Here is a 27,507-nt window from a genome sequence, read left to right as displayed (position 1 = left end):
ATTTAGTTTTGTAGGTATAAAACAGGGTCACGTATGAGCTTCGAATATTGAACCTAATTACAGATTGTAGGTGGTGGTGGGGATGGAGGACGGGCGGGGATAGCGGGTAACTGTATATGTAGTTGTTGTTCAATGCTACTGCACAAACGGTTATTTTCTCTGTAATAAGGCTCTTTAGGTTAACGCCTGACATAAAACAACTGGGAAAACGATTCTAATCAATAAATGCGCGCAGCTGTTCTTGTCCAATAGGCCTACGTAAAGTTCACACAAATGCATGGGAAAACAATTTAAGTGAGTTTGTTTTGTAGGAGGGAATTGATGCGTGGATGATGGATGCACTTCCACATAATAACCTACCCTGACCGCTTTACACGTGAAAGCTTGACTGTGTATACGTGGTTAGTCTTGTGTGACGTGGGGAGGAAAACCTATCGTCAAAGCCAACCCCCAATAGGAAACAAAAATTTAATAAGATTCAAGTTATTGGTAAGAAAAGAATAAACTGGAAACTGATATAATGTATCTCAGTAATAAACAGTTAACGACATTTCTCAAACGAAAATCCTAAACTAAATATTCTTACGAATCTTGAATTTTTTTTTGGGGGGGGGGGGGGGAGGGGGTGGTTAAAAAATCAAGCGCTTGGTTTTTCGTTTTCTACTGTACGTTGGTAATACAAAATAAATCGAATTCTGCTAATAAAAAACAATGAAATACATATGATAAATAAGAAAAATGTTACCGAAAAAATGTTACCGAATCAGGATAAGTATTGGACTTATTGAAGTCTTCATGTTTATAAATGATGTTCGTCAAAACTATCCTATAACCCAAATGGAATATGATCTAATTCAGCCATTGTTTAAGAGTTGACAATGAGACTTTTGTAACCACATACAGACACATATATACTTGCAGAAAGGTGGAGAGACGAACAGGCATACAACAAAATCCTAATGCAGAGCCCACTGTAAATGATTCTAGGACACAAAGTATTTTCACTTTCAAATCCTGCTGCAAAAATATGTATAAGAAAATAATAAATTTAAGAAAAGATAACAATATGAATGAGCTGTGATATGCATTCTTTGACTTGACCAAGTCTCCTCTTTGAGAATGTCAATCCAAACCATCTCTTCATACGATTTACTTCTTACTAATGATCTGGCCAGGGCTCGAACCTGTAATCCTTAGATTACAAGTCCACAGCCTAACCATCTCTTCATGCGATTTACCTCTTACTAATGATCTGGCCAGGGCTCGGACCTGTAATCCTTGGATCACAAGTCCACTGCCTAACCATCTCTTCATACGATTTACCTCTTACTAATGATCTGGCCAGGGCTCGAACCTGTAATCCTTAGATTACAAGTCCACTGCCTAACCATCTCTTCATGCGATTTACCTCTTACTAATGATCTGGCCAGGGCTCGAACCTGTAATCCTTGGATCACAAGTCCACTGCCTAACCATCTCTTCATACGATTTACCTCTTACTAATGATCTGGCCAGGGCTCGAACCTGTAATCCTTAGATTACAAGTCCACTGCCTAACCATCTCTTCATGCGATTTACCTCTTACTAATGATCTGGCCAGGGCTCGAACCTGTAATCCTTAGATTACAAGTCCACTGCTCTCTTTGAGTGCTTCCACTGCTTTCTCTATGAGTTTGGAAATGAATTTGAAACTGTCCGTTCCGGTTCCATTACAAACTGTCTTCGATAACGAAATACATATTTCACGCTACGGTGTCGTTGTGTGAAAATACCCACTCTGAAAGCTATCAACTCTCCCTATACATGCATGGTGAACTTGCCAAGAATTACAAAATGTTCATGTTGATTATACTTTAACATATACAATTTATGAAGAAATGTATATTTCACTCTGGAACATTAACATAAGTGTAGACATTAAGAACTATAAGAATTCCATGTGAACTTGCAAATGAAATTAAATGTTCGCCATGCAATGGCAACGACAAGGCCATCACTGATTTTTGTTTCTTGTCACGATCGAAAATAGAATTTACTATAACCAAAAGGACAGGTGCAATATCTAATTAGTATATATAGGACCTTGAAAGAGAAGAAACCCAGTGGCTAAAACAACAAAATAATCGGTTAAATATTCCTTCATAGAACTGTATACGGATGTTCTCATAATATCGATGTTCCCTCAAGCTTGTGATGTTGGGCTAGCTGTTTTCACGTAGGATAACGCGCTCATCATCAGATCACGGTCTGAGCTGGACATGCTGAAGGATAAATGTCTCTCATAATTAAGTTCTGCGCTTTTGCCAAATAAAATTATCTCTAGGAATAGCAAGCCCCGCCCGTTGTCATAGTTATGTTGTTTATATACGACCCTCAGTGTGCCTTAGTAACTTACATCATGAGATTCCGCGAAGGAACTCACAATGTATCTAAAGTCTTATTTTCTATAGAAATGATGAGAGAGGAATGAATCGTTCATTACGCGCTCGTCATCAGATCCCGAGTTACACAACGCGTGTGAACGCGCCAGTGATCAACACTTGAGGGACCCACAGTTAACCATAAGGTGCGTGCCAATCGAGCGCGTTATCCCATGTGAACGCAGTGTTTGGTCACCGAAACAGCAATAACAACGACACCGTGTAGCAGCAACAAAACAAGGAAAAGTTAGTCAGAACACTCCTAATCGAGCCGTACAAGGCACGGCTATACTGCAGGTTAATTAGACATTTTTATTGAATTAAGCAGACAATAGAAGATTTGTAAATCGATAGTGGAGAGGAAGACAAGCAACAAACACAATTTGGATGCTTTAGCGTTAGGGAGTACTGTTATAACTACTTCAGTAAAGAAAAAGATAATGGGAGGTTGCTCCAGACCTGGCAAACACACCCTGCCGGGATGTTCCTTATACGGTAAGCAAAAAAGTAGTTCCCGGTTACTGGGCTGTTCCCCGAAAGAGGACTATTCTTTCTGGGGTTTGACTCACAAGTCTTCTATCCACCGGGTTCCTAAACAAGGGCACCCTCTGCCAGGGGCTGATGCCTCCTCCCTGTTTAAAAATTATAATGTATCTAGGGAACTTTAAAATTATTTTTGGCGTAGGTTTTATAGGTTAAGTATTAAAGCAAGAGGTCTTGGATAAGGGGATTAATTAAGGAGAAGGGTGTTTTGTAAACATTTTTGGTTTAAAATAATTAGTTGCTCCAAAAGTGGTAAAGAGTTTGCTGCTTCTAGGAGCTTACTGCTGGCAATGAAAATGAGGATGAAGGCAGATTCTGAGGTTTAATTTTAAGTCAAAATTTTTGTAATAGCATTGAAAATAGAAAAAAAAAAAATGCCACACACGCGCCTGTACTTTTCAACCGTGCGCGCGAACAGCAACTTATAGCTGGACCATGTAGTTGTGGCAAGCTGTCGGTGCGTGTTTCTCATGGTAACGAGGTAAACTATTTCAATAAATGACCAGGCTTTTATCGTCAAATACGACATCCAAATTATCTCTTTGATAATTTGTAATCTGACTGTGTCATATCATATTAACTTTGTGTGATGGCTCTTTGTATCTTGGTTGTAAACTTATTAAACAAATGAATACTAACTAAAAAAAATGTATCGACGAGACTATCATTTCAATTCATCTACTAAAGATGTACAAATATGTCTTCTATAGGACAACATGAAAGTATTTACATTTGACGACATTACCTCACCGCCGCCCCCACCACATACCGACACCCCCCCCCACATGCCGACACTTAACCCGTTCTATTCATCCCTCTATCAGCCCGGCGTTCTCATGTGCTCGCATGTCTTCGCTATACAAGCCTTATGAGAACAACTTGTAAATGTTAACGTCATAAGCTCCCGGCTCGATAAATTATGAAATCGTGTCATATTTTCAGATATCTTAAATCGGTGTTATCTTTACATACAATTTACATACAATTTACATACTCAATATAGGCTAACTTGAACTGCGTATGTTGGCCTAGACCTTCACCACTTGACCCAAGTATATTCGAGTTTATGTCTAAACATAATATACAAAGTGTGCCCAAAGATACATGCAATCATATCATGTTATATATATATATATATACATATAAAATATATATACTTCATATATTTTCTGAAAGAAAATGGTTATACTCACATACAGTTTCTTCGTATAGTCACCGTCTATGTTCAAAAGCAATGAATATTATCCAATCTTTTATGCAAATCCTTCATAAATATTATTGATTATTCTTATTATCTCCGTTTAAGATCACATATAAATACAAATATATACATATATATGTGTGTGTATATATGTATATCCTCACATTGCTAGACGCGAGCGTTTAATAAAAGCAAGCAAGAGGCATAAAGAGTTACTTCCCCTATAGCGCAAGCCTCTGTTGATTCGTATGAACCAGACAAGACAGGCCGAGCGAGCGGTTTATTAGTACTGGCAGTACCAGGTTAATATGTTGTAGGCTATACGAACCCTGCCGTCGTCGTCCAACACTCAAAAACCTGAAGCAGCAACATCTTAATTAGCTATCACTGCTAGTGAAAACTCGACAGAAATCACCAAACTATTTACGACGTCTGAAATGACTTGCTTAATAAATTATTCATTCGATAAAACGTATCCGATAATCACAGTTTATTTCCGCTTTATGAGTTATTAGGGTCCATTAAAATGGTCGTCCAGTCATACTTAAGACAATAATGGATCAACCTGCATTTAAAAAAAAAATACCTGAGACTTTCTGCCTTCAATTATTATTTTATTTTCTTTCTTTCGATATGGAAACTTATTACATGATTGATGAATGAGTAGAGAGAGAATCCTGTAAATAGTTGTGTAAATCGGTTAATAGTGAGTTAAGGATAAATGTGGTATAGCTGGGTTTGGAGGAGGGGGGGGGGGTATAATGAGCGGAGTGAGGTGGGCACTTGATTTGACAGTTAAATTAGGCTGATTCCTTCACCACAGGGGAAATCCTATCCCGAAAGCCATTTCCAAGTGTTATGAGGTTGCTCTTCCCGGCCTAATTTTCTTAGGAAGAGAAGTCAACATAATAATATACATTTGTATAAAAAAAATATGTTTTTGAAAAACTTGCATGAGTTGCTTGTAATAGATCGTGTGTTACATCTATGAATTAAAAATAAAGATTGGCCAATCAGATAACCTCACTTTCATTCCCCCTTAGTATTTAAACTTGTATTTGTTAAAAAAAAATAAATAATCGTTACAAAACTCTTTCAAAATCCTCTTTTGCTTGACCTATATAGAGAGATTGTACTAAGCGATGTTCGATTAAACTAAGGAAACATCAAGAAATAAAAACACGAGGGAATTATTTCCTCGCTGTATCCGAGAACTATTAAGAAATGAATCACAGATGAGTCCATGAATGACATTTTGAAAGTTTCCGATTTTGATGTTTGCCTGCGGTTTACAATAATTTGAAAATGTGTGTAGGCGATAAAAAAAAAACTAGTAAAAAAAAACTTAAGACTCGAATTTTTAAATATTCTCAGTAAGCAAACATAATCGTTTTTTAAAAAAAAATAAAGTCAATAAATCTGCACGAAATGATATGAGATGGATCGCGAAGAATATTTATCATTGTAGTAGCAATTTCATATATTTTAATCTAACAACTCTGTACAATAACACAAAGTGCAATTTAAGAAAATCCAGCCGTGAGATTTATAGTTCTTAAATCTTTCTTTTCTTTTTAAATAGAGTTGCTCTTTTCTTTTATCCAATTTGGAGTATTAGAGCATTTTGTTATGTTTTTTTCCAACTCCTTCGACATTTGATTTATTTAATTCTTTCTTAACCTTTGTCTTTACAATACCTATCAATCTCAATGTCGTATTTTTTTGTAGCCTTTAATTCCTTTAAATTCTTAAGTATTCTCCTAAAGCTCCATGTTGATGAATTGTTTGATATTTTCACCAGTCTGGAATAATCCAGGCGAGTAGCCAAGGGAGGGGGCGAAGGGGGGCGACCGCCCCCACCCCTTGAGCATATTTTTTGGGTATGTTTTTTATGATATCGCTAGTAATTTCAAAATAGAAAATGCCTAGATGCAACTTACCGCAAGGCCTGGGAAGTGCCATTTCCAGCGATCTGGGAGGTATTTTCGGGCAAAATTTTCTTGTGAGCTTCGCGCCAACTGATAGTGGCCCTACGCTTAGATAGTTCGAAGAGCAATATATACGGCTCTGATAGATTGCCTACAGGTTCGCCCCTCCCTTGGCAAATTCCTGGCTATGCGCCTGGAATTAGCTTAACTTCTTCAATGAACTGTTTCATTATACGCCCTCAAGTTGCTCCACATTAGTGTGATAGAAAACCAGGGGCGTATCCAGGATTTTCTAACCCGGGGGCGCGAATTACTATCTAAGCGGAGCGCCACCATCGGTTGGCGCGCAGCGTACAAGAAAATTTCTGGTTTTGATACCCCCCAGATCACCGGAAATGGCACTTCTCGGGCTTGAAAATGACCAATCAGATGTACACTTTTGCCTGAGAACTTGATATTTCCAAATAGTTTTTTTTCCATCTATAACCTTTTTGAAGATTGTCACCGGTCACACATCATGTTCGACCTCATTGCATGTCCTATGGATCATTGCATTTGTAGGTGATTCTACGTCGCGTCCACAATACCCGTCAGCTCCACTTTTCAAGGTTTTAAGCCCATTATTTGTTCAGGATTTGAAAATTCACATTTCTCGTGAATAAATTCACTTCAAAACATAACCATTATGTTGCCCAAATTTCATCTATGGACAACCAATATAGATAAACCTCCTTCAACCCCTAACAGACCGGTCAAAATTGCACGAGTAGAGGGAAGTATAATGAAGAATGTTGGTCAGGGAATTTTCGAAAATTCAGACTGTTAATTTATTGGTGTACAAATAATAAAACCTCTTATAACGGCTACTTCGTTAAAGGAAATAAACAAACTACCAGATATTTCCGAAACCGAACACTACACACATCGACAGTTTTGAGGATGGGCGCAGATCAGTCTTGGATAATGGTGGGGACGCGTGTCTGTTCTCTGATACTATCTAAGCGGAGCGCGACCATGGGTTCGCGCGCAGCGTACGATTTTTTTTTTGGCAAATACAACCTCCCAGATCGCCGGAAATAACACTTCCCAAACCTAATGATGCTCCCAAACCTCCTTAAGTTTTAGATTTCATGGCTTAAAAATTTAGTTTGGGTAAATACATGGCTGTCTGCAGAAAAAATCAGGGACAAACAATCCAAGTAGACTTTTGTATATACGATGGGTCTGGGGTCCTCTCCCAGGAAACAATTATAGACTGCCGCAAATGCGATTTTCGTCCTATATTTAACAACTGTGGATAAAATATAATAAAATGAGAACTGCTGCATGTCATTTGCACAATGCTGGAGAACTGCGCCAAAGTTCAATGCTGGGGAACTTGAAATGCAGCTATTCGTCAAGACAAATTGGTGGGCACACGGTATATCATGTCCCCACTACTGAAAAAATGGTGGGGGCGCGTCCCGCTGTCCCCCACCAGGATATGCGCCCATGCTTTGGAGGCTGTTCATTCTGGAACGCCATTTTTATGCTCACTGATATGATGTGATATCTGCTGTTTGCTTAACAAATTCGAATAATTGAAATGAGACTGAAATAAATAACTTTGTTCTGTTTATTGTGCAATGCCCCACATTCTTTTCATTTTGAAAGACGCACAGTTTCAAGTTCAGTACACACTGAAGGGTTCGATTCTCTATCTGTCTTCAGTTTAGGGAAGATCTTGGGTTTTTTATCCCTAGATATCGCTAGATATTGCTAGATATCCATACAGTACAGTGTCCTTGGGATTTCCTGGGATTTTTCGTGGCCTGATCTTGGGAAATTGCAAAATCGGGAGTGGTCACACTCCACGTAGGTCAGTGCACGACCTCTAGACGTCACTAAAACACAACCCGATCATTAGTCTTGTTATCGATGAAGTGGTGTGTTACCGGATTTTGTCAAGGTCTTGGTACTACGGGCGAAGGTAATTAATTAAGTTGCGTAAGTCATCGGGAAGCGATTAGAGGGGTGGGCGTAGGGGCTGTGGGGCGCGCGTTTTCATGCAGATGGGAACAATCTCAAGAAGTGATGGGTGCGTCCGTCCCCCCCCCCCGGCCCTTGGATCCACTACATGATATTCACAGGAGATGTGCTTAATTCTCCAATCGCATGCGGAATTTATTTTTAGTTTCATTGTAAGAGTTACGGTACTAGATTTGGGGTAACAATTAGCATTCAGGTCGGAGTGTATAACATTTTATCTCTGGATGGCAGTGTTGCATCGAAGGACATAGGTCTAGTGCAGTTCGCATATAGATCCTGGTCTAACACCGAAATGCGTCATGTTCCCCTACGACTCGGTCGAGTTCGAGACCAGCCACAGTTGGTGTCATAGCATAAATGTACAATTGTTTAAGGCATCCATACACACACACACGCGTTATGATAGACCATGTATAGTATATATATATACATTAGTGAGAGAGGAAAAATGGGAACGTCAAAAATGGAGTTGTCGGTGTAAGGGGTAGGGTGAGACGCACGTCCCCTCCGTAATCCTCGATCTGACACTGGCTTCCCTGTGTATATAATAGGGATCAGCGCCGTAATTATGACTGTTCCTCTTTCTCTTCCCGGTGTCTTGGCGTTTCTCTTCTTCTCCCTCCTTTTTCTCTCTTTCTTCTTTTTCTTTTCCCTTCCTTCCTCTCCTTCCTCCTCTTTTCCCCCTTTTTTCTTCTCTTTTTTTTCTCTCCTCTTTTTCTTACCCGGGGGGCGCACGCCCCCAACGCCCCCTGGATACGCGCCTGAAAACTATATGTTTTATTTGGGGGGGGGGGGGTGATGAAGGTCAACAGAGGTAAAAAAGTCCGACAGTATATATAAACAGTATAGCTTGAATGAAGTCATACGTGGTAAGTATTTGTAAATAATGAATGGTTATGAGTGCAATAGTGCAAATATTTCATGAGTTGAAAGATGGAATGTTCCATTCAACGAGGTGCGGCCGAGTTGAATGGAACAAATTACATCTTTCAACGAATTTGCACTATTGCACGAATGGAAACCATTCATTATTTGTTTTATGCAACATATTATATTAAGATGGGTAAAATGCACTCATGCAACAGATTGTTTTGAACAGACAGGTTTCTTTGCTCTCTTACCATTGAAAAAAAGTGCTACCAAAAAAGAATAACCCATGGTTCTATTTCATAGAGTGGAATAGAGCGGATTTTGCATGCAATCAACGAGCAATTGACCAATCAAATGACCAGAATACAATTAGGTGTTGTATACAGATCAATAATCTTAGTATATGTTATTACCAATCTATTACATATACCAAAGATGGTGATTGGAGGGGAGGGAGGGTGGGTGGGGGGGGGGTGAGGAGACCTTAATTCAAAAACACGATATCTGCAAAAATGAGCTTTGGTTGGAGTGAAGGTAGATCTGTCACCATTAAGTAAGGATATTGGAACAGGTTTGGGTTCTTTGATGTAATTAAAGTTATTGAATTACTAACGGTGTTTTACGCCCTTGACAATTTGATTTCAAAGAAAAGTAACTTTGACAGGTTTCTTTCATAAAAATGTTAATACTCTCTATATATATACCAAGGCTTGCAAATAAAACACATGAATTAACAAAGTTTACGAAATAATATAACAAATCATAAAAAAATTCGTGAAAATATTATAGAAAACGTATTCTTGGTCAAAAAGTGGTCAAACAGTTCTCAAAACGTATAACAGCCGTAATAAAATCTTCTCCGCAAGAGCTTCCTAGAAGTCAAACCTGAATGTTCGTTCAACTTATCATAAATGTTGGGGGCGTTGTGGTCAAGTGGTTAAAGTGGCCATGACACGAAAATTTCGACGTCCCATCTTCTATGGGATCCATCTAAGCATGTTCTCTAGAACACATATCAACTATTCTGCCAGTTAAAAACTTGCTTTTTCCAGTCGAAAGTTCAGAATTAATTTACTCTCTTCGGGGCTTGAAAAGTTCGTTCGCCCGAAAAATGTTCCTAATCTCATGACGTTTTGTGGCATCATCATGTTAGGAACACGATTTGCTCCCGCTGTTTCCTCCGAACATATATACACGTACGTACACTATGACAAGTGTATATTGTTATGCAAAGTCAATTTGTTTGTGTCTGTATACCATGTTTACCATTCTAAGTATGTGGCCGGATTCCTTTATTGTCAAGCCACGCCATGCTAAATACCAAGGTGCGGTTACGGTCGGCTGAACTTGCTGTATAACGAACAGTTCTACGTGGCTCGAGTGCTCTTTCCCGTGACGCAGCCTCTCAGATCCTCGGCTGCTGCTGTTTGAAATTATTCCTTCTTGCCATTACATGTGATCCTGACTGGATTTTTATCTTATAACAACCCTTTTCCGTTTCCTGTAACTCTGCCCAGCACTGACGTCTATATCGTTATTATCTTTATCGGAATTGAATGACCGTATATATGGCATTTACTTGTTCAGTTAAATATGTAATCAATTTGCAACAAAATGACAAATTCCCTCAAACCTAATAAGTGAGGAATTTAAAACAGTTGTCTGGTGACAATAAATGTGAAACTTACATTGAAGAGAAAAATATTCCACACTACTAGTTGAAAATCCCATCTCAATATCATGCCCCTAACTCGAGATATGTTGATTCAATATAACCTATTTTGACTGGCTATACCTTCATCTACTCTAGGAAGTTGGAACATAGTAGGGGGTCTGTGATGTCATCTGGGCAAATGGTCTTTAAAAGCTTTACTTAGGCTATTATAATCTTCTCGTTGATTTATCCTTGACACCTAATCCATTTGTTCTCTGTACTTAAGAAATATCATGCATGCATTCACGTTTTACATCCCCAACCTCTCCCCCCCCCCCCCCCCATATGAAGTTAGTTACTTGCATCAATGTGCTTGTTTCAGAAGCACTGCATGTGATTTGCCATATTTGTCTTAAATCTTAGATTTTTTTTTAAGGTCTTACATTTTAAATATTTATTTTGTAAATCTGAGATTGATTTATTGCTTTGAAATACTCTTTATTATCTCCCAAATTACCTGTCAAAATGTTGACAAGTTCCTTATTCAAGTATTTACATATTTATATTCAGTGTCATGTTCAACGTATTTTTTTTTTCTTGTTTTTTTTGACAAGTAGCATCACGTCAGACAGCTGTGCATATGTAAAACTCTAGTCCCTCGGTTGTTATGCCCGAAAGAATATACTTTCCAGGGGTATGATTTATTTGTGGTTGGTGGAAAGAGTGACGTCATTTCTGAGCATCCATGGAGTTTCTTCAAATTCACTGACGGTATATAAGAATTATGACAAATGTCAACGATCGGTCTTCAAACACACTGCGAAGGAATCGATTGCAAATTTCAACAGGATGCGTATAGTATTAGTTTTTGATTTCGTTTTAGATTTCAAATTTCCCATTGCATATATAATCCCTTCAAATTCACGATGACGTGTCATGTCATATATATGGGTTATGGCAATATTTTCTCTTCCGACAGGCATAAGGATAATGACTTCGACTTTGACATACAAAATGATCTGTACAGAGGGTGGGTTAGTGGTGAGCGGTCCAGAGTTATGAAAACATGTCTTTTCATGGAACGCCAACAGGACAAACACATACGATAATGTTATTTTAATATGACATGGATTGGATCACATGTACCAGTATATATACGTTTGATAACCATCAAACAACTTTGCATGCTGCACATTTGAAATAGCTTTTACAACGCTGTCACATTTGTTTCAGGATGGGTCATACTTTGAAATTAAAAAATAGAATAATGTACATATATCTGAGATATCTCCGTTGCAACTTCAAAGCACATCCGCCTTATAATGCTTCTGCAAAGATTTAAAATTAGATATTTTACAGCACGACTTGAAAGGGAAATAATCTTATACATGGTCACCTTTTTCCTGCCACCTCCCCCTCCCGTCCTACCCCTCCCCTCCCGTCCTACCCCTCCCTTTCCCTCCCCTCCCTTCTCCCCAACCCCCTACCCTACCCTACCCCACCCTCCCCTCCCCCTAAAAAGTGTGATGGTTTTAGTATTTGTATATACAATAGTCTAAATGTTACATCCGCCCTTTAGACACAGAGACACGCCCCTTTATGATAGTTACACCGAACTCTCCTGGGAAAAATATAACGCGTCCTGGTTGCCTAATTTTTATTCCTAGGACGGATAAGGGTTTCAGGTTTTTCAGGAATTTACATATTCGTTTGAAATCAGAGTTAGGATTTAGAAAATGAAGGATTGTCGTTCATAATCTGGCTTCAAAACTAGGAAAAAAGATTCAGAACATGTTTTTTGAAAAAGTACCACATATTTGGAATCCAGGGATTTGATTGACCGATGCCCTTATTCGTCCTAGGGAAAAAAATTACGCGTCCTGGTAGTGTGTCGATGCCAGTAGTTGGAGATCGGAAGTTAACTGTCCAGACTCGTCAATTATCTGGTTACACTTTATTTATCCTATTGTGTTCATAAACCGGGCGCGTATATTGTTTTCCCCAAACTGGTTTGCAATTACAGAGTTTTCAGCCAATCAGATTGCTCCTTACGTCAGCACCAATAATGACAATCGCTTGGAAAGTTCGAAGACATAAACTGAATAACACACTGACATTGAAGACTCGCCCCAAACCGCGTGCCGCGCTCTGAAAAAGTTAACATTCCGTTGCTTGCAAGTGAGGTTTTCTGCTTGTCGCTACAAATGCAGACAGTAATGAAACATGATACCTTGTTACCTTTAGCTGGACCTGAGATGTCCATCGCTGTATCGTTTGAACACTGTGCTGTGGGTATTGACCGCAGCTGTATGTACTGACTGTACACTAATGTCTAATTACCGATGGTAGCAAGCTGTGTGTGTGTATTTTCTGGGATCGATGGTGGTGTCTAACACTTCTGTTACACCTCATTCGAAACTAGGTCAGATTACCGGCATAAGACCTTTTTTTTGCGCGAGTCTTCACACCCTTTAATTAAGTCTAATTACGGGGTTTCCCTTCAAAAGGCCTAACTTTACTTTAAATTCTTGGATCATACATTGACCTTACTTATGATACATACGCTTCATTCCGTTGGGTTCGTGTTTACGTTATCTAAGATTCGTGAGCCGTTCTATTGAAACCGGAATTTGTTTCGTGGAATGGGTACGCTTAAATAAACTTCACGACGCGAGTTCACGAGTCTTGCATGAATATACGCAAAACAGTATAGTCTGTACGCAGTATGATACATTACCGTCACTGCACTGTGTGTACACAGTTATAATACATATGGGCCTACAGCACATGTTTGAATGCACTCAGTGTACAAAACTTTCACTGTGCGATGTTATCGATTAATGCCTTCACAGAAAACTTCGATCAAACATCGACAGTAGCCTAGATAATACAATCATAACAAACCATTGTGCTAAATATGAATAAACCAATTCCAATGATATGTAAAGTTTCGGGTAATTTTGAATGTGTTTAACTTCGTTACAACGAATGGATGCAGACATTTTGGTGACCTCGAAGTGAAGGTTTCTATAGTGATTACGTAACTTTTCCGAACCGTCATGCATGAGCGAACTATTTACATGCATTGCATGTTTGGAAAAGACAAATTCGCCACCGGGCGCGCTCACAACGCTGCAGTATAAACACGGGTACAGATAACCATTAGCTAAAGTGCATGCGGTCGGACTCTGTACTGTGTCCTTTGGAATATAGTAAACGAGCAGATTAAGGTATGCAATGACTATGCAAAAAACAGGTCACGTGATGTAGGTGATATTGTCATCAAATCATTTTGCGTCAAACCGCCATTCAGTGGTCTACAATTGTCTTCAATGTATATCATTTTAGTCTCAGGGACAACTTTGCCAATCGTCTGTGGGTATCGGATTGTAAGGACTTATTGTACGGGCTGGTAAGCAAGATCTTCGTGTGTATTGTGTAGTAATAGTTCTTTGGAGCACGGTTATGGCAAGCCACGTGGGACAAACACTGCATAATATATCCGAGTATTAATTCGAATATATACGCGTATTAATTCGAATATATATGTGTTGTAGCCTACATGTGTAAAGTTTCGCTTTTGAAGCGATCTCGCGAGCCCGCCAAAACATTTATCGTTGGTATATGTACACAGCAAGAGCGGAAATCTTTTTTCGTGTATATTCTAATTAATCCGTGCATATATTGGATTTAATCCCCATATGTATTTTATTTAATACGTGTATATATTCGAATTAATACGTGTATATATTCGAATTAATAGGTGTATATATTCGAATTAATACGCGGATATATTTAAGCCATATGATTGGCTAATAATATATACGCGTATATATTCCAATTAATACGCGTATAAATTCCAATTAATACGCGGATATATTATGCAGTGTTTGTCCCACATGGCTTGCCATACACGGTGTATTTATGAGGAGGATAGAGTATAGAGTGGTAATAACATTAAGAAATTGTACCAACTGGCTGCTAGGCCTAATGAATATGGTTGCGAATATGTGTTTGTATTCTTATGCAAATGTATATTATACCATGGAGCTATAAACAGACTGTTTATAGCTCCATGATTATATTAAGTTATACATGACAAGTGGGTGAGCGAGTGTGTATATTTACATGCAAATGTATAAGCCGATGTATATCATATCTCTGGCTGTCTATCTGTCTGTCTGTCTATCTATGTATCTGTCTGTCTGCCAGTCTGGCTATATATTTGTCTGTCTGTCTGCCTATCTATGTCTGTCTATATGTCTGTGTTGTCTTTCCCTCTTTCCGACCTACCTACCTATTTACCTACCTATCTACCTATCTACCTATCTACCTATCTACCTATCTACCTATCTACCTATCTACCTACCTACCTACCTACCTACCTACCTACCTACCTACCTACCTACCTACCTACCTACCTACCTACCTACCTACCTACCTACCTACCTACCTACCTACCTACCTACCTACCTACCTACCTACCTACCTACCTACCTACCTACCTACCTACCTACCTACCTACCTACCTACCTACCTACCTATCTACCTATCTACCTATCTACCTACCTACCTATCTACCTACCTACCTTCCTACCTACCTACCTACCTACCTACCTACCTTCCTACCTACCTACCTACCTACCTACCTACCTACCTACCTATCTACCTACTTATATACCTACCTACCTACCTATATATCTACCTACCTACCTACCTACCTACCTATCTACCTACTTATATACCTATCTACCTACCTACCTACCAACCTACCTACCTATCTACCTACCTATATACCTATCTACCTACCTACCTGCCTATCTACCTACCTATATACCTATCTACCTACCTACCTATCTACCTACCTCTACCTCTCTACCTCTCTACCTACCTACCTATCTACCTCTCTACCTACCTATCTACCTACCTACCTATCTACCTACCTATATACCTACCTACCTATCTACCTACCTCTACCTCTCTACCTCTCTACCTACCTACCTACCTACCTACCTACCTCTCTATCTACCTATCTACCTATCTACCTACCTATCTACCTACCTACCTATCTACCTACCTACCTATCTACCTACCTACCTACCTACCTACCTATCTACCTACCTATCTACCTACCGACTTATCTATCTATCTATCTATTCACGTTTTTTGTCCGAATTTGTCGATGCAGAAGAAGTAAACGAACAGTATAGAAACTTCACCGTGAGATAAAAAAGCGATTGCCAAACATAACATGGGTGGAAAACCATCAGTACCAGAGGACCAGCTGCCGCTAGAGAGAACATTTATTGTGACAGGGGCAAACACAGGTACAAACACACATTTCTTTATTTTTCCCCATATTTTTTAATTTTCTCTCATTTATTCCTTATTTGCACTAAGGTATATCAACGAGATGTGATTATTGCCATTAGCTTTGGAAAATATTAAAACATTCAATTCTCACATCGGGAAGATACATTTAACTGCATAATATGACATGACAAAACAGAGAGAGTCACAAATAGGTCACGCGGCCGGTTTATTCTACCACCCCCCCCCCCTCCCTTCGAAATTTTTTATTTCAAATTGTTTGCTCATGCAGTGATGCATCGAAATTCGAATGAAAAAGGCAACCTAGACTGATAACAGTGTTTTTAACTGTCATAATTGAAATTAATTGTTCTGGCGCCTTAATAAAGGGTGTGAAGACTCGCGCACAAAGAAACGTATCATGCCGGTAATCTGACCTAGTTTCGAATGAGGTGTAACAGAAGTGTTAGACACCACCATCGATCCCAGAAAATACACACACAGCTTGCTACCGTCGGTAATTAGACACAAGTGTACAGTCAATACATACAGCTACGGTCAATACCCACAACACAGTGTACATAGCAGCAGCGATGGACATCTCAGGTCTAGATAAAAGATAACAAGGTATCACGTTTCATTACTGTCTGCATTTTGTAGCGACAAGAAGAAAACTTCACTTGCAAGCAACCGAAAGTTAACTTTATCAGAGCGCGGCACGCGGTTTGGGCGAGTCTTCAATGCCTTTAAGTAATCCTTTAAACTACAATGACGTAAACACTTTTTTTGCTGTTCAAAAGCCCCGTGAAAATACTTACCATCTCATTCTTTGACTTGGTAAACATCATTTTGTTTACTAGTAGCAAACTTTATCGAGTAGCAATCAAATTCAGTTTGAAAAGCCACTTGCAGCTTAATTGTTACTCAAAGCAAACAATTAAAACAAGTAAAATTTATACCATGAAAATAGTGATGAAACTCCTATACCTGGTGTTATATATCTAGCCACCTCCACCCACCTCACCCCCACTCATCCCACACTCACCCCACACTCACCCCACACTCACCCCATACTCACCCCACACTCACACCATACCCCTTCATCCTAAATAGCATAAACAAGTGGTTATATTCCACTTGAATGTCCGCCCATACCAGGCGCGTAGCCAGGAATTTGCCAAGGGAGGGGCGAAACTGTAGATTCGGCATTGCAAACTATCTAAGCGTAGCTCCACCATGATTGGCGCAAAGCGTACAAGAAAATTTTGGCTGAAAATGCCTCCCAGATCGCTGGAAATTGCACTTCCCAGGCCTTGTTAGTTGCATCTTAGCATTTCTCTTTTGAAAATACTAGCGATATCATAAAAAACATTTAAAAAAAATTAAAAAAATATGCTCAAGGGGGGGGGGGTGCGGCTGCCCCCTTCGCCCCCCCCCCCCCTTGGCTACGCGCCTGGCCCATATTAACCGACTGTCCCGCTATTGTAAAGAAAATCTATTGTACCCGCCGCCAAACTAACTTGTCCCGATTTGCTAAAGGTCTTTGTGACGTTGAGAAATATCACTGTTTTTATGTAACGCAAACTATAACAAGCAAAAACGCGCCGGGAAACACCAGACTTCCTAATAGAGTAGTGTGTTAATGTAATGTCAGTTAATCACTTTTAGCTAAACAATACTAACTAACCACCTTTTTGCCCAGAAATACTCTGGTAAATATAAAAAAAATAGGATATTTTACGATTGATTAAACTGGTTGTATACAGATGTAAATATCCTACCATGAATTTGGTATATTCTTTATAACACAAAGGGGATCAGGACACCCACTCAAACCGGGCCATCCCCCACGACTCGGTATCGCAATTTTCAACCAAAGAAATATGGTAACCCTTTTTTTTTCATTCATTATTTAACAGGTATTGGGTATATGACGACCAAGACCATTGCACAGCTGGGAGGGAGAGTCATCATGGCGTGCAGGAGTGAGCAGAAAGCAACAGATGTAAGTACCATTATAATAAATGTCCGATTACTGTTTCTAAAGGCCATCAAAGCAATTTCCCATTACATGGGTAAAGAGAGATAACAGAAAAAAAAATCACTTCCAGATATAAATTTTGAAGTGTTCAAATGGTCAAAAGAGGTTGTTTGACAATTATACCAATTTGAAATTAAAAAAATAAACATCGTCCGAAAAAGACCGAAAACCGTTGTGTATATATATATGGCAATTTCTACTAACCTCTCTGTATTATTTTTACATGGATGGTTTTGTTAGTGTATAAGCAAAGGTCGTCTAAAAGAGTGAACGACAAAAAAAACCCCTCTTTACTCTTGGCCTAAAACATTCTCAGAATGAACCCTATTGAAATCTCCTTCTTTGACAACAAATTGTAGACTAACATTGTTATGACCCAAAAACAGAAGTTTGAAGAAAAAAAGAAAAAAAAAGAAGTTTTTTTCTTCGCAGAACTGGTATAGTACACTAACGTACAATTGTGATGGGATTTCGGAATAATAAATAATCGGAGGGGAGGGGAGGGGGGGTAGGGTGCAGTGGCGTCGCCAAGGGGGGCCAGGGGGGAACGTGCCCCCTGGAAAACCTAGTGCCCCCCCCCCCGAGTGCCCCCCCCCCCATCTGAGATTTGGGTTGGTAAATAAAAATATATATATTTTGTTATATTCAACTCCCATCATCCGAGTTGGTTTTTCATAAGGACAAAGAAGCACAGTAATTCGTATTTTCTTCAAATGAGCTGGGAAAATATGAAAAAAAGTTTTTGGTGGACCCATATATTATCCCTGTTGTGTAGCGGGTGCAGAGGTCATTTGAGGTCAGATGCTTGTAGGAACAAATGGCGAATGTTCACACCTGCATACTGAGCCATACTCGATGTGTGATCAAACTTTGGATTGCATGGTGAGATCCCTGATAGGAGCCAATAACGATGCTGGAACCTGTTACATCTTAATAGATAATGGGAGAAAACGAGAAGGACAAGAAAGGAGTCGGGGGTCATGCACACATTAATTCAACAAATGTAGGTTCTATTGATAGGGTTAGGCATAATATCGACAGTATGTGGTCCATATCCTCTGCAAAATTCTGCTCGTTGTTAAAATCATTACCTCAAAAATAACAATTTCTGGAGATATCTTCAGATCGAATTTAGCATCAAATGTGGCACCATTTTGCATCTAGCCCATCCTCCGTATGCGAAAATTTTCCAAAGGGGAGGGGTCACCCCTCCCCTTAGACTCCCCAGGACGGCGATCCGTATCCACCTAAGTGCCCCCCATCAATTGCTGATGCCCCCCCTGTGCCCCCCCAGACTGAAAAGTCTGGTGACGCCACTGGTAGGGTGGGCTATCAAATGTCATTAAACGTAATTTAAATTGCCTATAGTGTAGCACTGAATAATATTTATCTTTAATTTCTAAGGCCATACACAGAATGAAGCAAGAAACTCAGGAGGATTTCAAAGGCAGCAAGGTCAGATTTTGTTTGCTCATTTATTAATTTTAAGGTTCTATGCATGGGCGTGGTTTGTAAATCTTCAATGGGCGGGTTTTGTCCTTTAAATGGGCGTGTTTTAAAATGTTCAATGAGCGTGTTTATTTCAGGGTTGTCATACGGGAATCACTTAATTTAGTCAACTTTATTTGTGCTATGTTGGTCACCGTTTTCCTACAAATGAAATAACATATTTTTGTTCATTTACGGAGTACCAGAAATTAAAATTTATCAAAGAAACTTCAAATGACTCTATTTTGGCTTAAATTAGCATACATGTAGGACGCAGAGCCGTACGGCTCTGGTAGGACGGTATTGCCACCAAATTATCTCAGATATTCACTGGAAAAGTTCTTGTTTGTTAACGATATACGTGTATAGGAAATGCGTTCTTTTGTTCATGGAAATAAATTTCCTTAGGATATTGTCTTAAAGATATATATCTAACTGTAAATAGTAGCACAGTTAGGCTTAATTGTAAAGATACATCCTATAGAAAATGCATTTCCATGAACATTAGAACACATTTGCTACACATATATCCTTCACAAATCATATTATTTCCTATTGATGTTTCCCAGCAAGGTTGTTGGATAATTGGGTGGGTGATGGTATACTATAAATGAATATTCATTAATAAGCGGAATTTAACATGACTTTTGCATTTTGATTCATATATACACTGCAGGGCAGCAATGGAATACCAGAACTGAATATTCAGTACATGAACCTTGACCTTTCATCCTTGGAATCCACAATCAATTTTGCTCGCCAATTTAAGGAGACCGGACTTTTATTGCACGTCTTAATTTGTAATGCTGGATTACTCGGTCCCCAAAAGAAAGGTTAGTTTTACAATGGCGAACGACCAACGTTTAGGTTTACGGAACCGTATACCCGACTAAACGCGATTCGTCCGTCGAATACTGACAACTGACAATCGTGGATTTTATACTCGGGCGGCGCGTGTGCGGTTGAAGCCCATTCGCGCCCACTTGCGCCCGGTTGATCAAGACCCGTCTAATTGCCTTAGCCGTCGTTGCGTTGAAAATCGTGGATAGTCGGTCAGTGTGTGTGTGTTTAAGAATATGACTGATCAACATTTTGCTAGGTTTAAGTCGCGTCGGCTTTAGTCGGGGTAACTTAACATCTACAGCGGTTTCCTTACTGGCCGACAGTATAGTGTGCCGCCGTTCACGACTTCACGACAACCCAGTTTCAACAACGGTAACCAAATACAGGAAACCAGTTTGTATGTAACCCAGACGTACACTGTTCTAGAGAGTAAAGCAGTCTTAACAATTTTGCACCTGCTATGTTATGTAATAGGCGCTCACTTTAAAAATGTCATCTATTGAAGTGTTCTAGAGAGTAAAGCAGTCTAAGCCATTGCGTGCACCTGCTATGTTATGTAATAGGCAAATACTTTCAAGTGCCATCTATTGTTAGCCCAACCATTCTGTTTTTTTGTTATGCAAAATTAGCATGTATTGTATTGAGTTACAGAATATGTATTTTGGAGACAGTGGCCAGTTGTAAACTGTTCTTCAGAGAAAAAGGTTGAGTGAGAAATAAGTTGTAAACTGTTCTTCAGAGAGAAATGTTGAGTGAAAAAAAAAGATATAAGACAGAACACAACGTGTAAAAGACTGGGGAAAAGAGAGAGAGAGAGGTGGAGAGATGAGCAACGAAAAATAAAAAGAGAACAAGCAAATTTACTTTTGAGTTTAATTTTCACTATGTCTGGTGAACATATACACTACAGTCGTTAACAGAAAAGAGTCGTTCTGTGTGAGGTCATCGGTCATCGGGTGTGGAGGGACATTTATTTCAGTCGATTATGTTAGTCTACCTGCAGTATGTCTCGACAGTCGACTTGAACCGGGTCGCGATCGATCAGTCGGGCAAGGTTCGATCGGCTATAGGGATTTGACTGTCTCCCCCCCCCCTCCACCTCCTCCAATTGAATGATGAGTGTTGAGGTTCCTAATGGTTTTTTCTTTAACTTTAATTCCTCCTTTTATAACAAAGTGTTGCTTACGCAAAAAAAAGACAGAAAACCAAACAACTTGCAGTAATTTTCTGCTATTTTGATCAATTTCCAATTTGCCTTTCTCATTTGCATATTAGATATCCCGGATCCCTTCACAAAGGTACTGTGAATTGGGTTGGTTTGGGGGATGTTGATGTAACCATAATGATTCCTAAATCTGGTATCAGTTGATAAATATTTGCCTTCTTCTTTTATTTAATCTTCCTTCTTTCAGCTCTTACAGATGATGGATTTGAGCTTCACTTTCAAGTCAACTATCTATCTCACTTCCTCCTCACACTACTTCTACTGCCACTATTGAAGGAGAGCGCCCCCAACTCACGTATCGTCAACGTTTCGTCAGAAGGGCATAAGTATTCTGAGGTCAAGCTTAGTAATATTCAGGGTCAAAAATCTTACAGTGTCACGAAATTTTACGGGAATTCGAAACTCTTTCAGGTAGTCTATATACATTATTTTTTATTGTTGTTGCTATTGTTATTGTTTTTGTTATTAGTATTATTATGATTATGATTATTATTATTAGTATTATTGTTATTATGATTATTATTGTCTTATGTTGATCACTCAGTCAAAATTAAGAATAATTTATTCTCCATTATAAAATATTCTTAGAGGTATAAAAAATCATCCCTGTGAAAGTTTGACGCTCAACGCGACTGATGATAATCATACAATTTTTACCATTTTCCACGCATTTTTGACAAAATAATTCCATGGAAACGGTCATGTCGATGGATTACAATTTTAATACACTATAATAACATTTCTTTGTACAATTTTAATTTTTCCCCTCCTCAGATCATGAATATGTATTCACTCTCTAGACGGTTAACCGGTCACGATATCTCGGTTTTTTCACTCCATCCTGGATTTGTTGAGACAGATATCTTTCGTACAACATCGGGTGTTACTAAATGCTGTGTGGATTGCTGGCTGGTCTGTGGTATGGTTATAACGCTTTCTGGTCACTTCGCCCAAAAACCATTTCGCCCAACTAGCATGGTCATTTCGCCCAACCTTGTTGGTCATTTCGCCCAACCAGCATGGTCATTTCGCCCAACCTTGTTGGTCATTTCACCCAACCATTTTTTTTACTCATATTCAGTCAGAATAATATCACTTTTTTCTTTTTCACTAGTTCAATTTGATTTATTTAGGGTTATATTACTTCGTGGTACGTATATAAAGTGATGTCCGTTCGATATCGATCGGAGTCTGAGCAGTTATTTCGTGTATAATGGAAGGATTACACTACTTTAGGCGGTTACGCATACAATGGAAGTTATTTTATTATACAAACAAAGGGGAATCGGTCTCCATAAAAACCTATCAAACCTAACCCCTAAAACACTGATCCATCCTACCGACTGTAACCACTGTAACGTTGACAACTCCCGAACGTTTCCTTATTAAAATGACCAATATTGAAGTATAATATTTAATCAATGTTGGGCGACATGACCAGCGAGGTTGGGCGAAATGACCATACTGGTTGGGCGAAATGACCAACAAGGTTGGGCGAAATGGTAAGGTAAGGCGAAATGGCAGTTGGGCGAGATGGTTGTTGGGCGAAGTGACCAGCTTCCGTTATAACAAGCGATGAAAATCGCCACATATAAAAAGGAAATGTAGCTACTAGTTACCTCTTGCGCATGCGCACTTGTATTCTTGAAATGTCGACCGCGGATTCATTGTAAACTGTTCAAATTTGAAATGGTGGCCATAGGCTGATTAACACTAATTAATTGCAGGTATTTGAAAGTAATTCGTGATATTAGCCATTGGAAGCAAAAATCTGTAAATATTTGATGATAACGTCCAAAGAATTGATGATAACAAAGCAACTTTCAATAGGAGATATCTTCAATGTATTATTTCTGCTTGACCACGTGGTCATGCTAAGCAGTTAGGTGTTAGCTATGGTTACTTACAGGGAAGTTCTAATTTGACGATATCTATCATTACCATATTACGAGGGATATATCGCCTGTCTCATTTAGCGTTCCATACAAATCTAAGCTGATATTGCGTTTAATCCTGATATTTTTAAATTCATGTAACATTCATACATATTGGATACCATTGAAGTTTTATTTTGTTTCCTATACTCTCTGAGTTACTTTCCGTTATTTAAATCTAATTCAGATTTTTTTTATGGGGGGGTGGGGGCTTGTCCCACGAATGAAGTGACCAGTTTCAGTTTGTTCCGTTCCGAATCGTTTTAATTTCATAGTTTCAGTTACGAGTTTGGTTGACCAAAGAAACAGGTTATGTTTCTTATCGTATCTTAAATTTCCTTCTAATGGTCGAGTTAGTGCTGTCATGATTATGTTTCTAACAATGCACAAAAATGCAACTGCATTAACTGATACATTTTTTTTTAAAAATAATTTCATTCATTTCTTCATTTATTTTTCTTCCAGCAAGTAAGGATACATCTGAGGGTTCGAAAACGTCACTTATTGCAGCACTAGATGAGAAATACAATGGGAAGACAGCCCTTTACTTCAAAGGCGGGAAACCGTCAGGTCACAGCGGACTCTCCAGGTAAGAACGATATGTAATATAAATTAATATACCATGTGCGTTTCCCCTCGTCGGGAAACAAATACATGAGGCCACTAACATGGCCGAGAAGGCCACAGACATACGTTTGTCTGCATACTCTTGGTAACTCCCAGCTAACCCCTTCCCCGACTCGGGGGGTGGGAGGTAGGAAGCTTCCACCAAGTGAAGGGGGAGGGGCACAACTTCAGATGGGCACTTTCTCATTCCACAACCACCACTCGTTATGCTTTAAACCGATACACACAGGTCATATAACTTAAATATATATATATATATATATATATATATATATATATATATATATATATATATATATATATATGTGTCTTAGTATGCTATCAATACTATTATGGTGCACGTGACTCTATCAACCTACATCTGTACTTCTGTCCATCCATAATTTCGAACTTTCCAAACAAATTCCTCCTGTGTTCATTCCTTGAACAAAAGTCTTTAGCAACCTCGGTTAAATCCTTCGCATGTACAGACTTAAAATAAATAATTAAAATTAAATATTAAAATTGAAAAAGGCTTAAGATATCCAAAAGACAGTTCTTCACCGAAGGGGCACATTTTATTTGCCAGTAGGGCACATTTGCTATTTTGCAAAAAAAAAGTGGGGGGGGGGGGTGGGGCACGTGACCCAAGTGGTATGTGAATGCGTATAAATTGGCTTTGTATAGCTGTTAATGAGGGCGTATTACACAAATGTCATGATTGTACAGAGTGCACCCCTTATGCTTTTAGAATCTGACAATTTACACAGAATTACCACTTTATATAGGAAAGCCAGGTAGATAAGAAATAAATGTATAGCAAGTGGTATGACAGATATATGTTAAATTAATAAAGATCAACACACCAGAATAAATTCTACTTCACGACCGGTTTCGTCCATCAGGGTTTGCACTTTGGTAATATTGGTAACATTGATATTTGTGACCAAACTAGGAAAATCATTTGATTTAATAAAAAAGAAAAAAATGTTTCGTTATTTTTTATTCAATTTCTTTTGACATATTATTAAAGAAATGAGGCCAAACAAGAGATAATATGGCGATACAGTCTACAGTGCTTGAAGGAGAAGCTGACAGACGCCATCTTGCAGGAAGTTGGAGAAAAACTGGATAGTATTGAGCCGTTGGATAGGTCTTCCAGTTAGATGACGAATGTGGCGTATAGCCTATATATAGTTTCTGTTGGATTGCAAGATGAACGCACGGGTATTGAAGGGTGTGTAGAATTAGGGAGGCGGTGGGGAGACGGAGGGGTGGCAGCTATACTGTATTTTGCTTTGGTATGAAGTTTCACAATGCATGCTGTTAGAATATCTCACCAAAAGTGTGTCATATTTGGATCATACATTTTCTTGATATATTCGCAGCAAATCATTGCTAAACTTGAACTGAAAGCATGAACAGAGAGACTGATGGGTTGGGGGGAGGCGAGTGAGGATGGGGCTAGAATCGTCAATGTATGAATTTTTATAATGTAGGCGGCTACCAGTATATCTCTCCCAAATATATATATATATATATATATATATATATATATATATATATATATATATATATATATATATATATATATATATATATATATATATATATATATATATATACGTAGAGCACACCAAGCCAATTTTGACTGAAAGCACGCAGAGGGGGGATGGATTGGTTGAGCGAGGGCTGGTCCTAGATTAACCAGCGTTGAATTCAGTTTCACAATGTAATCTACAAGTATATCTCTTCAGATGGTATCCAAAACTTTACTTCGTCAATTGTACTCCATATATTGTACAGGCCTTCGAGTACAAGTGGCATTAAGTTTGATATTGATAATTGAGTTTCCAAGGGAAGAATTTTATTTCGAGTAAGTTTTCATCGTATAGTACTCTGAAATATTCAGTTATTTCTCGCTCTTTTGGAATAAGAAAAACATATATAATACTGGCATATAGGTATTTTTTAAATATAATTAATTGAAGCGAAACATCTTAAACAGAAAGTTTGGATCACAGGGCATATCTATATTTTCTATATTTTTCTCTTTTTTCTTTAAGACTTTTACTATTTTTGTTTTAACATAACAGTCATGTGATCCAAGGTCAACAAAGGTCAATTAGGGGTCAAAAACTAGTATTTTTGCAATAACTTGAGAACCAAATGTCCATCAAGGTTGGGAGTTACGCTATTGTAATCCAATAGTCCACCTGCATTTGGGTGACCATTGACCTCAGGTTGACCTCCAGTGACCTGTTTTAGCTGCTTTCAAGTTGATTCTTTGAAGTTTCGTGGGCATATTCCAATCTAAATTGTCCATAAGTTGACTCCTCTGCAACCTTAATGTGCGAAGTTATTAGAGATCAAGGTTTGGTTGGTTTTGTAACACTTGATGTGTGGATTCATAACATTGAGTACAAGAACCCTATTGTTTTTGATGGAGGTGTGTATAACCACGTAGAGTAGACTGACCTGTGTTATCATGCCATAGCGTTATTGTAACAGCTAGTTCTGGTTATACTAACAATCAGAAGTCTAGTGCATTGTAATCATCGAAACCTCAATGCATTTCGCAATTCTGGTTTTTTTTTGTTTCTTGTAATGCTCTGTTTGAGAAAATTGGATGATGACGTCAGGTTCGTCCCAGGCTTAATCGTCACCGCGTATATTGTTAATGTTCATCCAATTTTTGAAATTAACTTTGTAATAAAACTTTGCTTCTCAGGAACCGACAACTGCAGGGTATCCAAACCATGAAATTAACCAAAATGTTGCTCTTAAATTTGTAACGTCTGGTATAAACAATTTAGTTGAAACCACAAATATCATCATTTTTCTTTGGTTTTATATTACTTTTTGACGAGCAAAATTAATTGTATGGTGATGTTAATATAATCTTTTCTTGAATTAACTATTGTTCTGTTCTCTACTGTTTAATATAATGTTGGCTTCGATGAAGTTCGTCCGAAATATTAAAAGTTAACAAGAGGGAACTACAGGGAGACCTGCACGTGAAAAGGGCAGGGCGAAATATGTTTGGTTGGCAGAATCTTGTGTATCCCGTTCTGGGCACCGTCTGGCTGCACCGCGCACGGGCAGTGTGGGGTACAGGTGCGAAGCCCCGGTAGGGGTCCCGGGACGAATTACCTGGAAGCTCTTAGGAACAAGCACTTTCGTCAGACATATTCTGGCCTTTCATGGGACCCAAATACCAAGATCTTATGTTAAATTCATAAAATTTTATTGCAAGACTTAAAAGAAAGGCTCTTCCTGCCACCCTAAATGGAGGGCACTTTTTGTCCCCTTGCTATGAACTTAGGTGAAGGGTAGAGAGGAGGGGGCGGGTCGTTCGGTTGCCCCCGTGCTGCAGGCCGGCCTCGGAAAACCATATGCGCACGTATTGAAACGCA

At 38.8% G+C, this 27,507-nt stretch overlaps 2 protein-coding genes across 5 annotated transcripts in view; one reads left to right on the top strand and one right to left on the bottom strand.

The window, feature by feature from the left end:
* The window catches only part of LOC139966332 (synaptotagmin-12-like), a 58,505-nt gene extending 53,930 nt beyond the window's left edge, over positions 1-4,575 (bottom strand). For 2 of the 3 annotated variants that reach the window (XM_071969231.1, XM_071969222.1), the window contains exon 1: positions 4,157-4,564. The gene's annotated coding sequence lies outside the window, so the exon portion shown is untranslated. Of the gene's footprint in view, positions 1-4,156 lie in introns of all 3 variants that reach the window. The other variant, XM_071969240.1, reaches the window with a different exon arrangement.
* The window catches only part of LOC139966349 (retinol dehydrogenase 12-like), a 39,077-nt gene extending 12,068 nt beyond the window's left edge, over positions 1-27,009 (top strand). The window contains exons 1-9 of one of the 2 annotated variants that reach the window (XM_071969264.1): positions 13,778-14,056; positions 15,833-15,971; positions 17,874-17,959; positions 19,400-19,450; positions 20,160-20,316; positions 21,739-21,962; positions 22,326-22,470; positions 23,951-24,074; positions 25,125-27,009. In XM_071969264.1, the coding sequence (XP_071825365.1) occupies positions 15,896-15,971; positions 17,874-17,959; positions 19,400-19,450; positions 20,160-20,316; positions 21,739-21,962; positions 22,326-22,470; positions 23,951-24,074; positions 25,125-25,257 (996 nt within the window). In that variant the 5' untranslated portion in view covers positions 13,778-14,056; positions 15,833-15,895 and the 3' untranslated portion in view covers positions 25,258-27,009. Of the gene's footprint in view, positions 1-13,777; positions 14,057-15,832; positions 15,972-17,873; positions 17,960-19,399; positions 19,451-20,159; positions 20,317-21,738; positions 21,963-22,325; positions 22,471-23,950; positions 24,075-25,124 lie in introns of those variants that run through there. The other variant, XM_071969273.1, reaches the window with a different exon arrangement.
* The last annotated feature ends 498 nt before the right edge of the window (positions 27,010-27,507 follow it).

The sequence above is a fragment of the Apostichopus japonicus genome, chromosome 1 (assembly GCF_037975245.1).
Source record: "Apostichopus japonicus isolate 1M-3 chromosome 1, ASM3797524v1, whole genome shotgun sequence".
In the NCBI taxonomy this organism is placed as follows: domain Eukaryota; kingdom Metazoa; phylum Echinodermata; class Holothuroidea; order Aspidochirotida; family Stichopodidae; genus Apostichopus; species Apostichopus japonicus.
The sequence above is the reverse complement of the archived record's forward strand: the minus strand, read 5'-3'. Positions and strand labels throughout refer to the sequence as shown.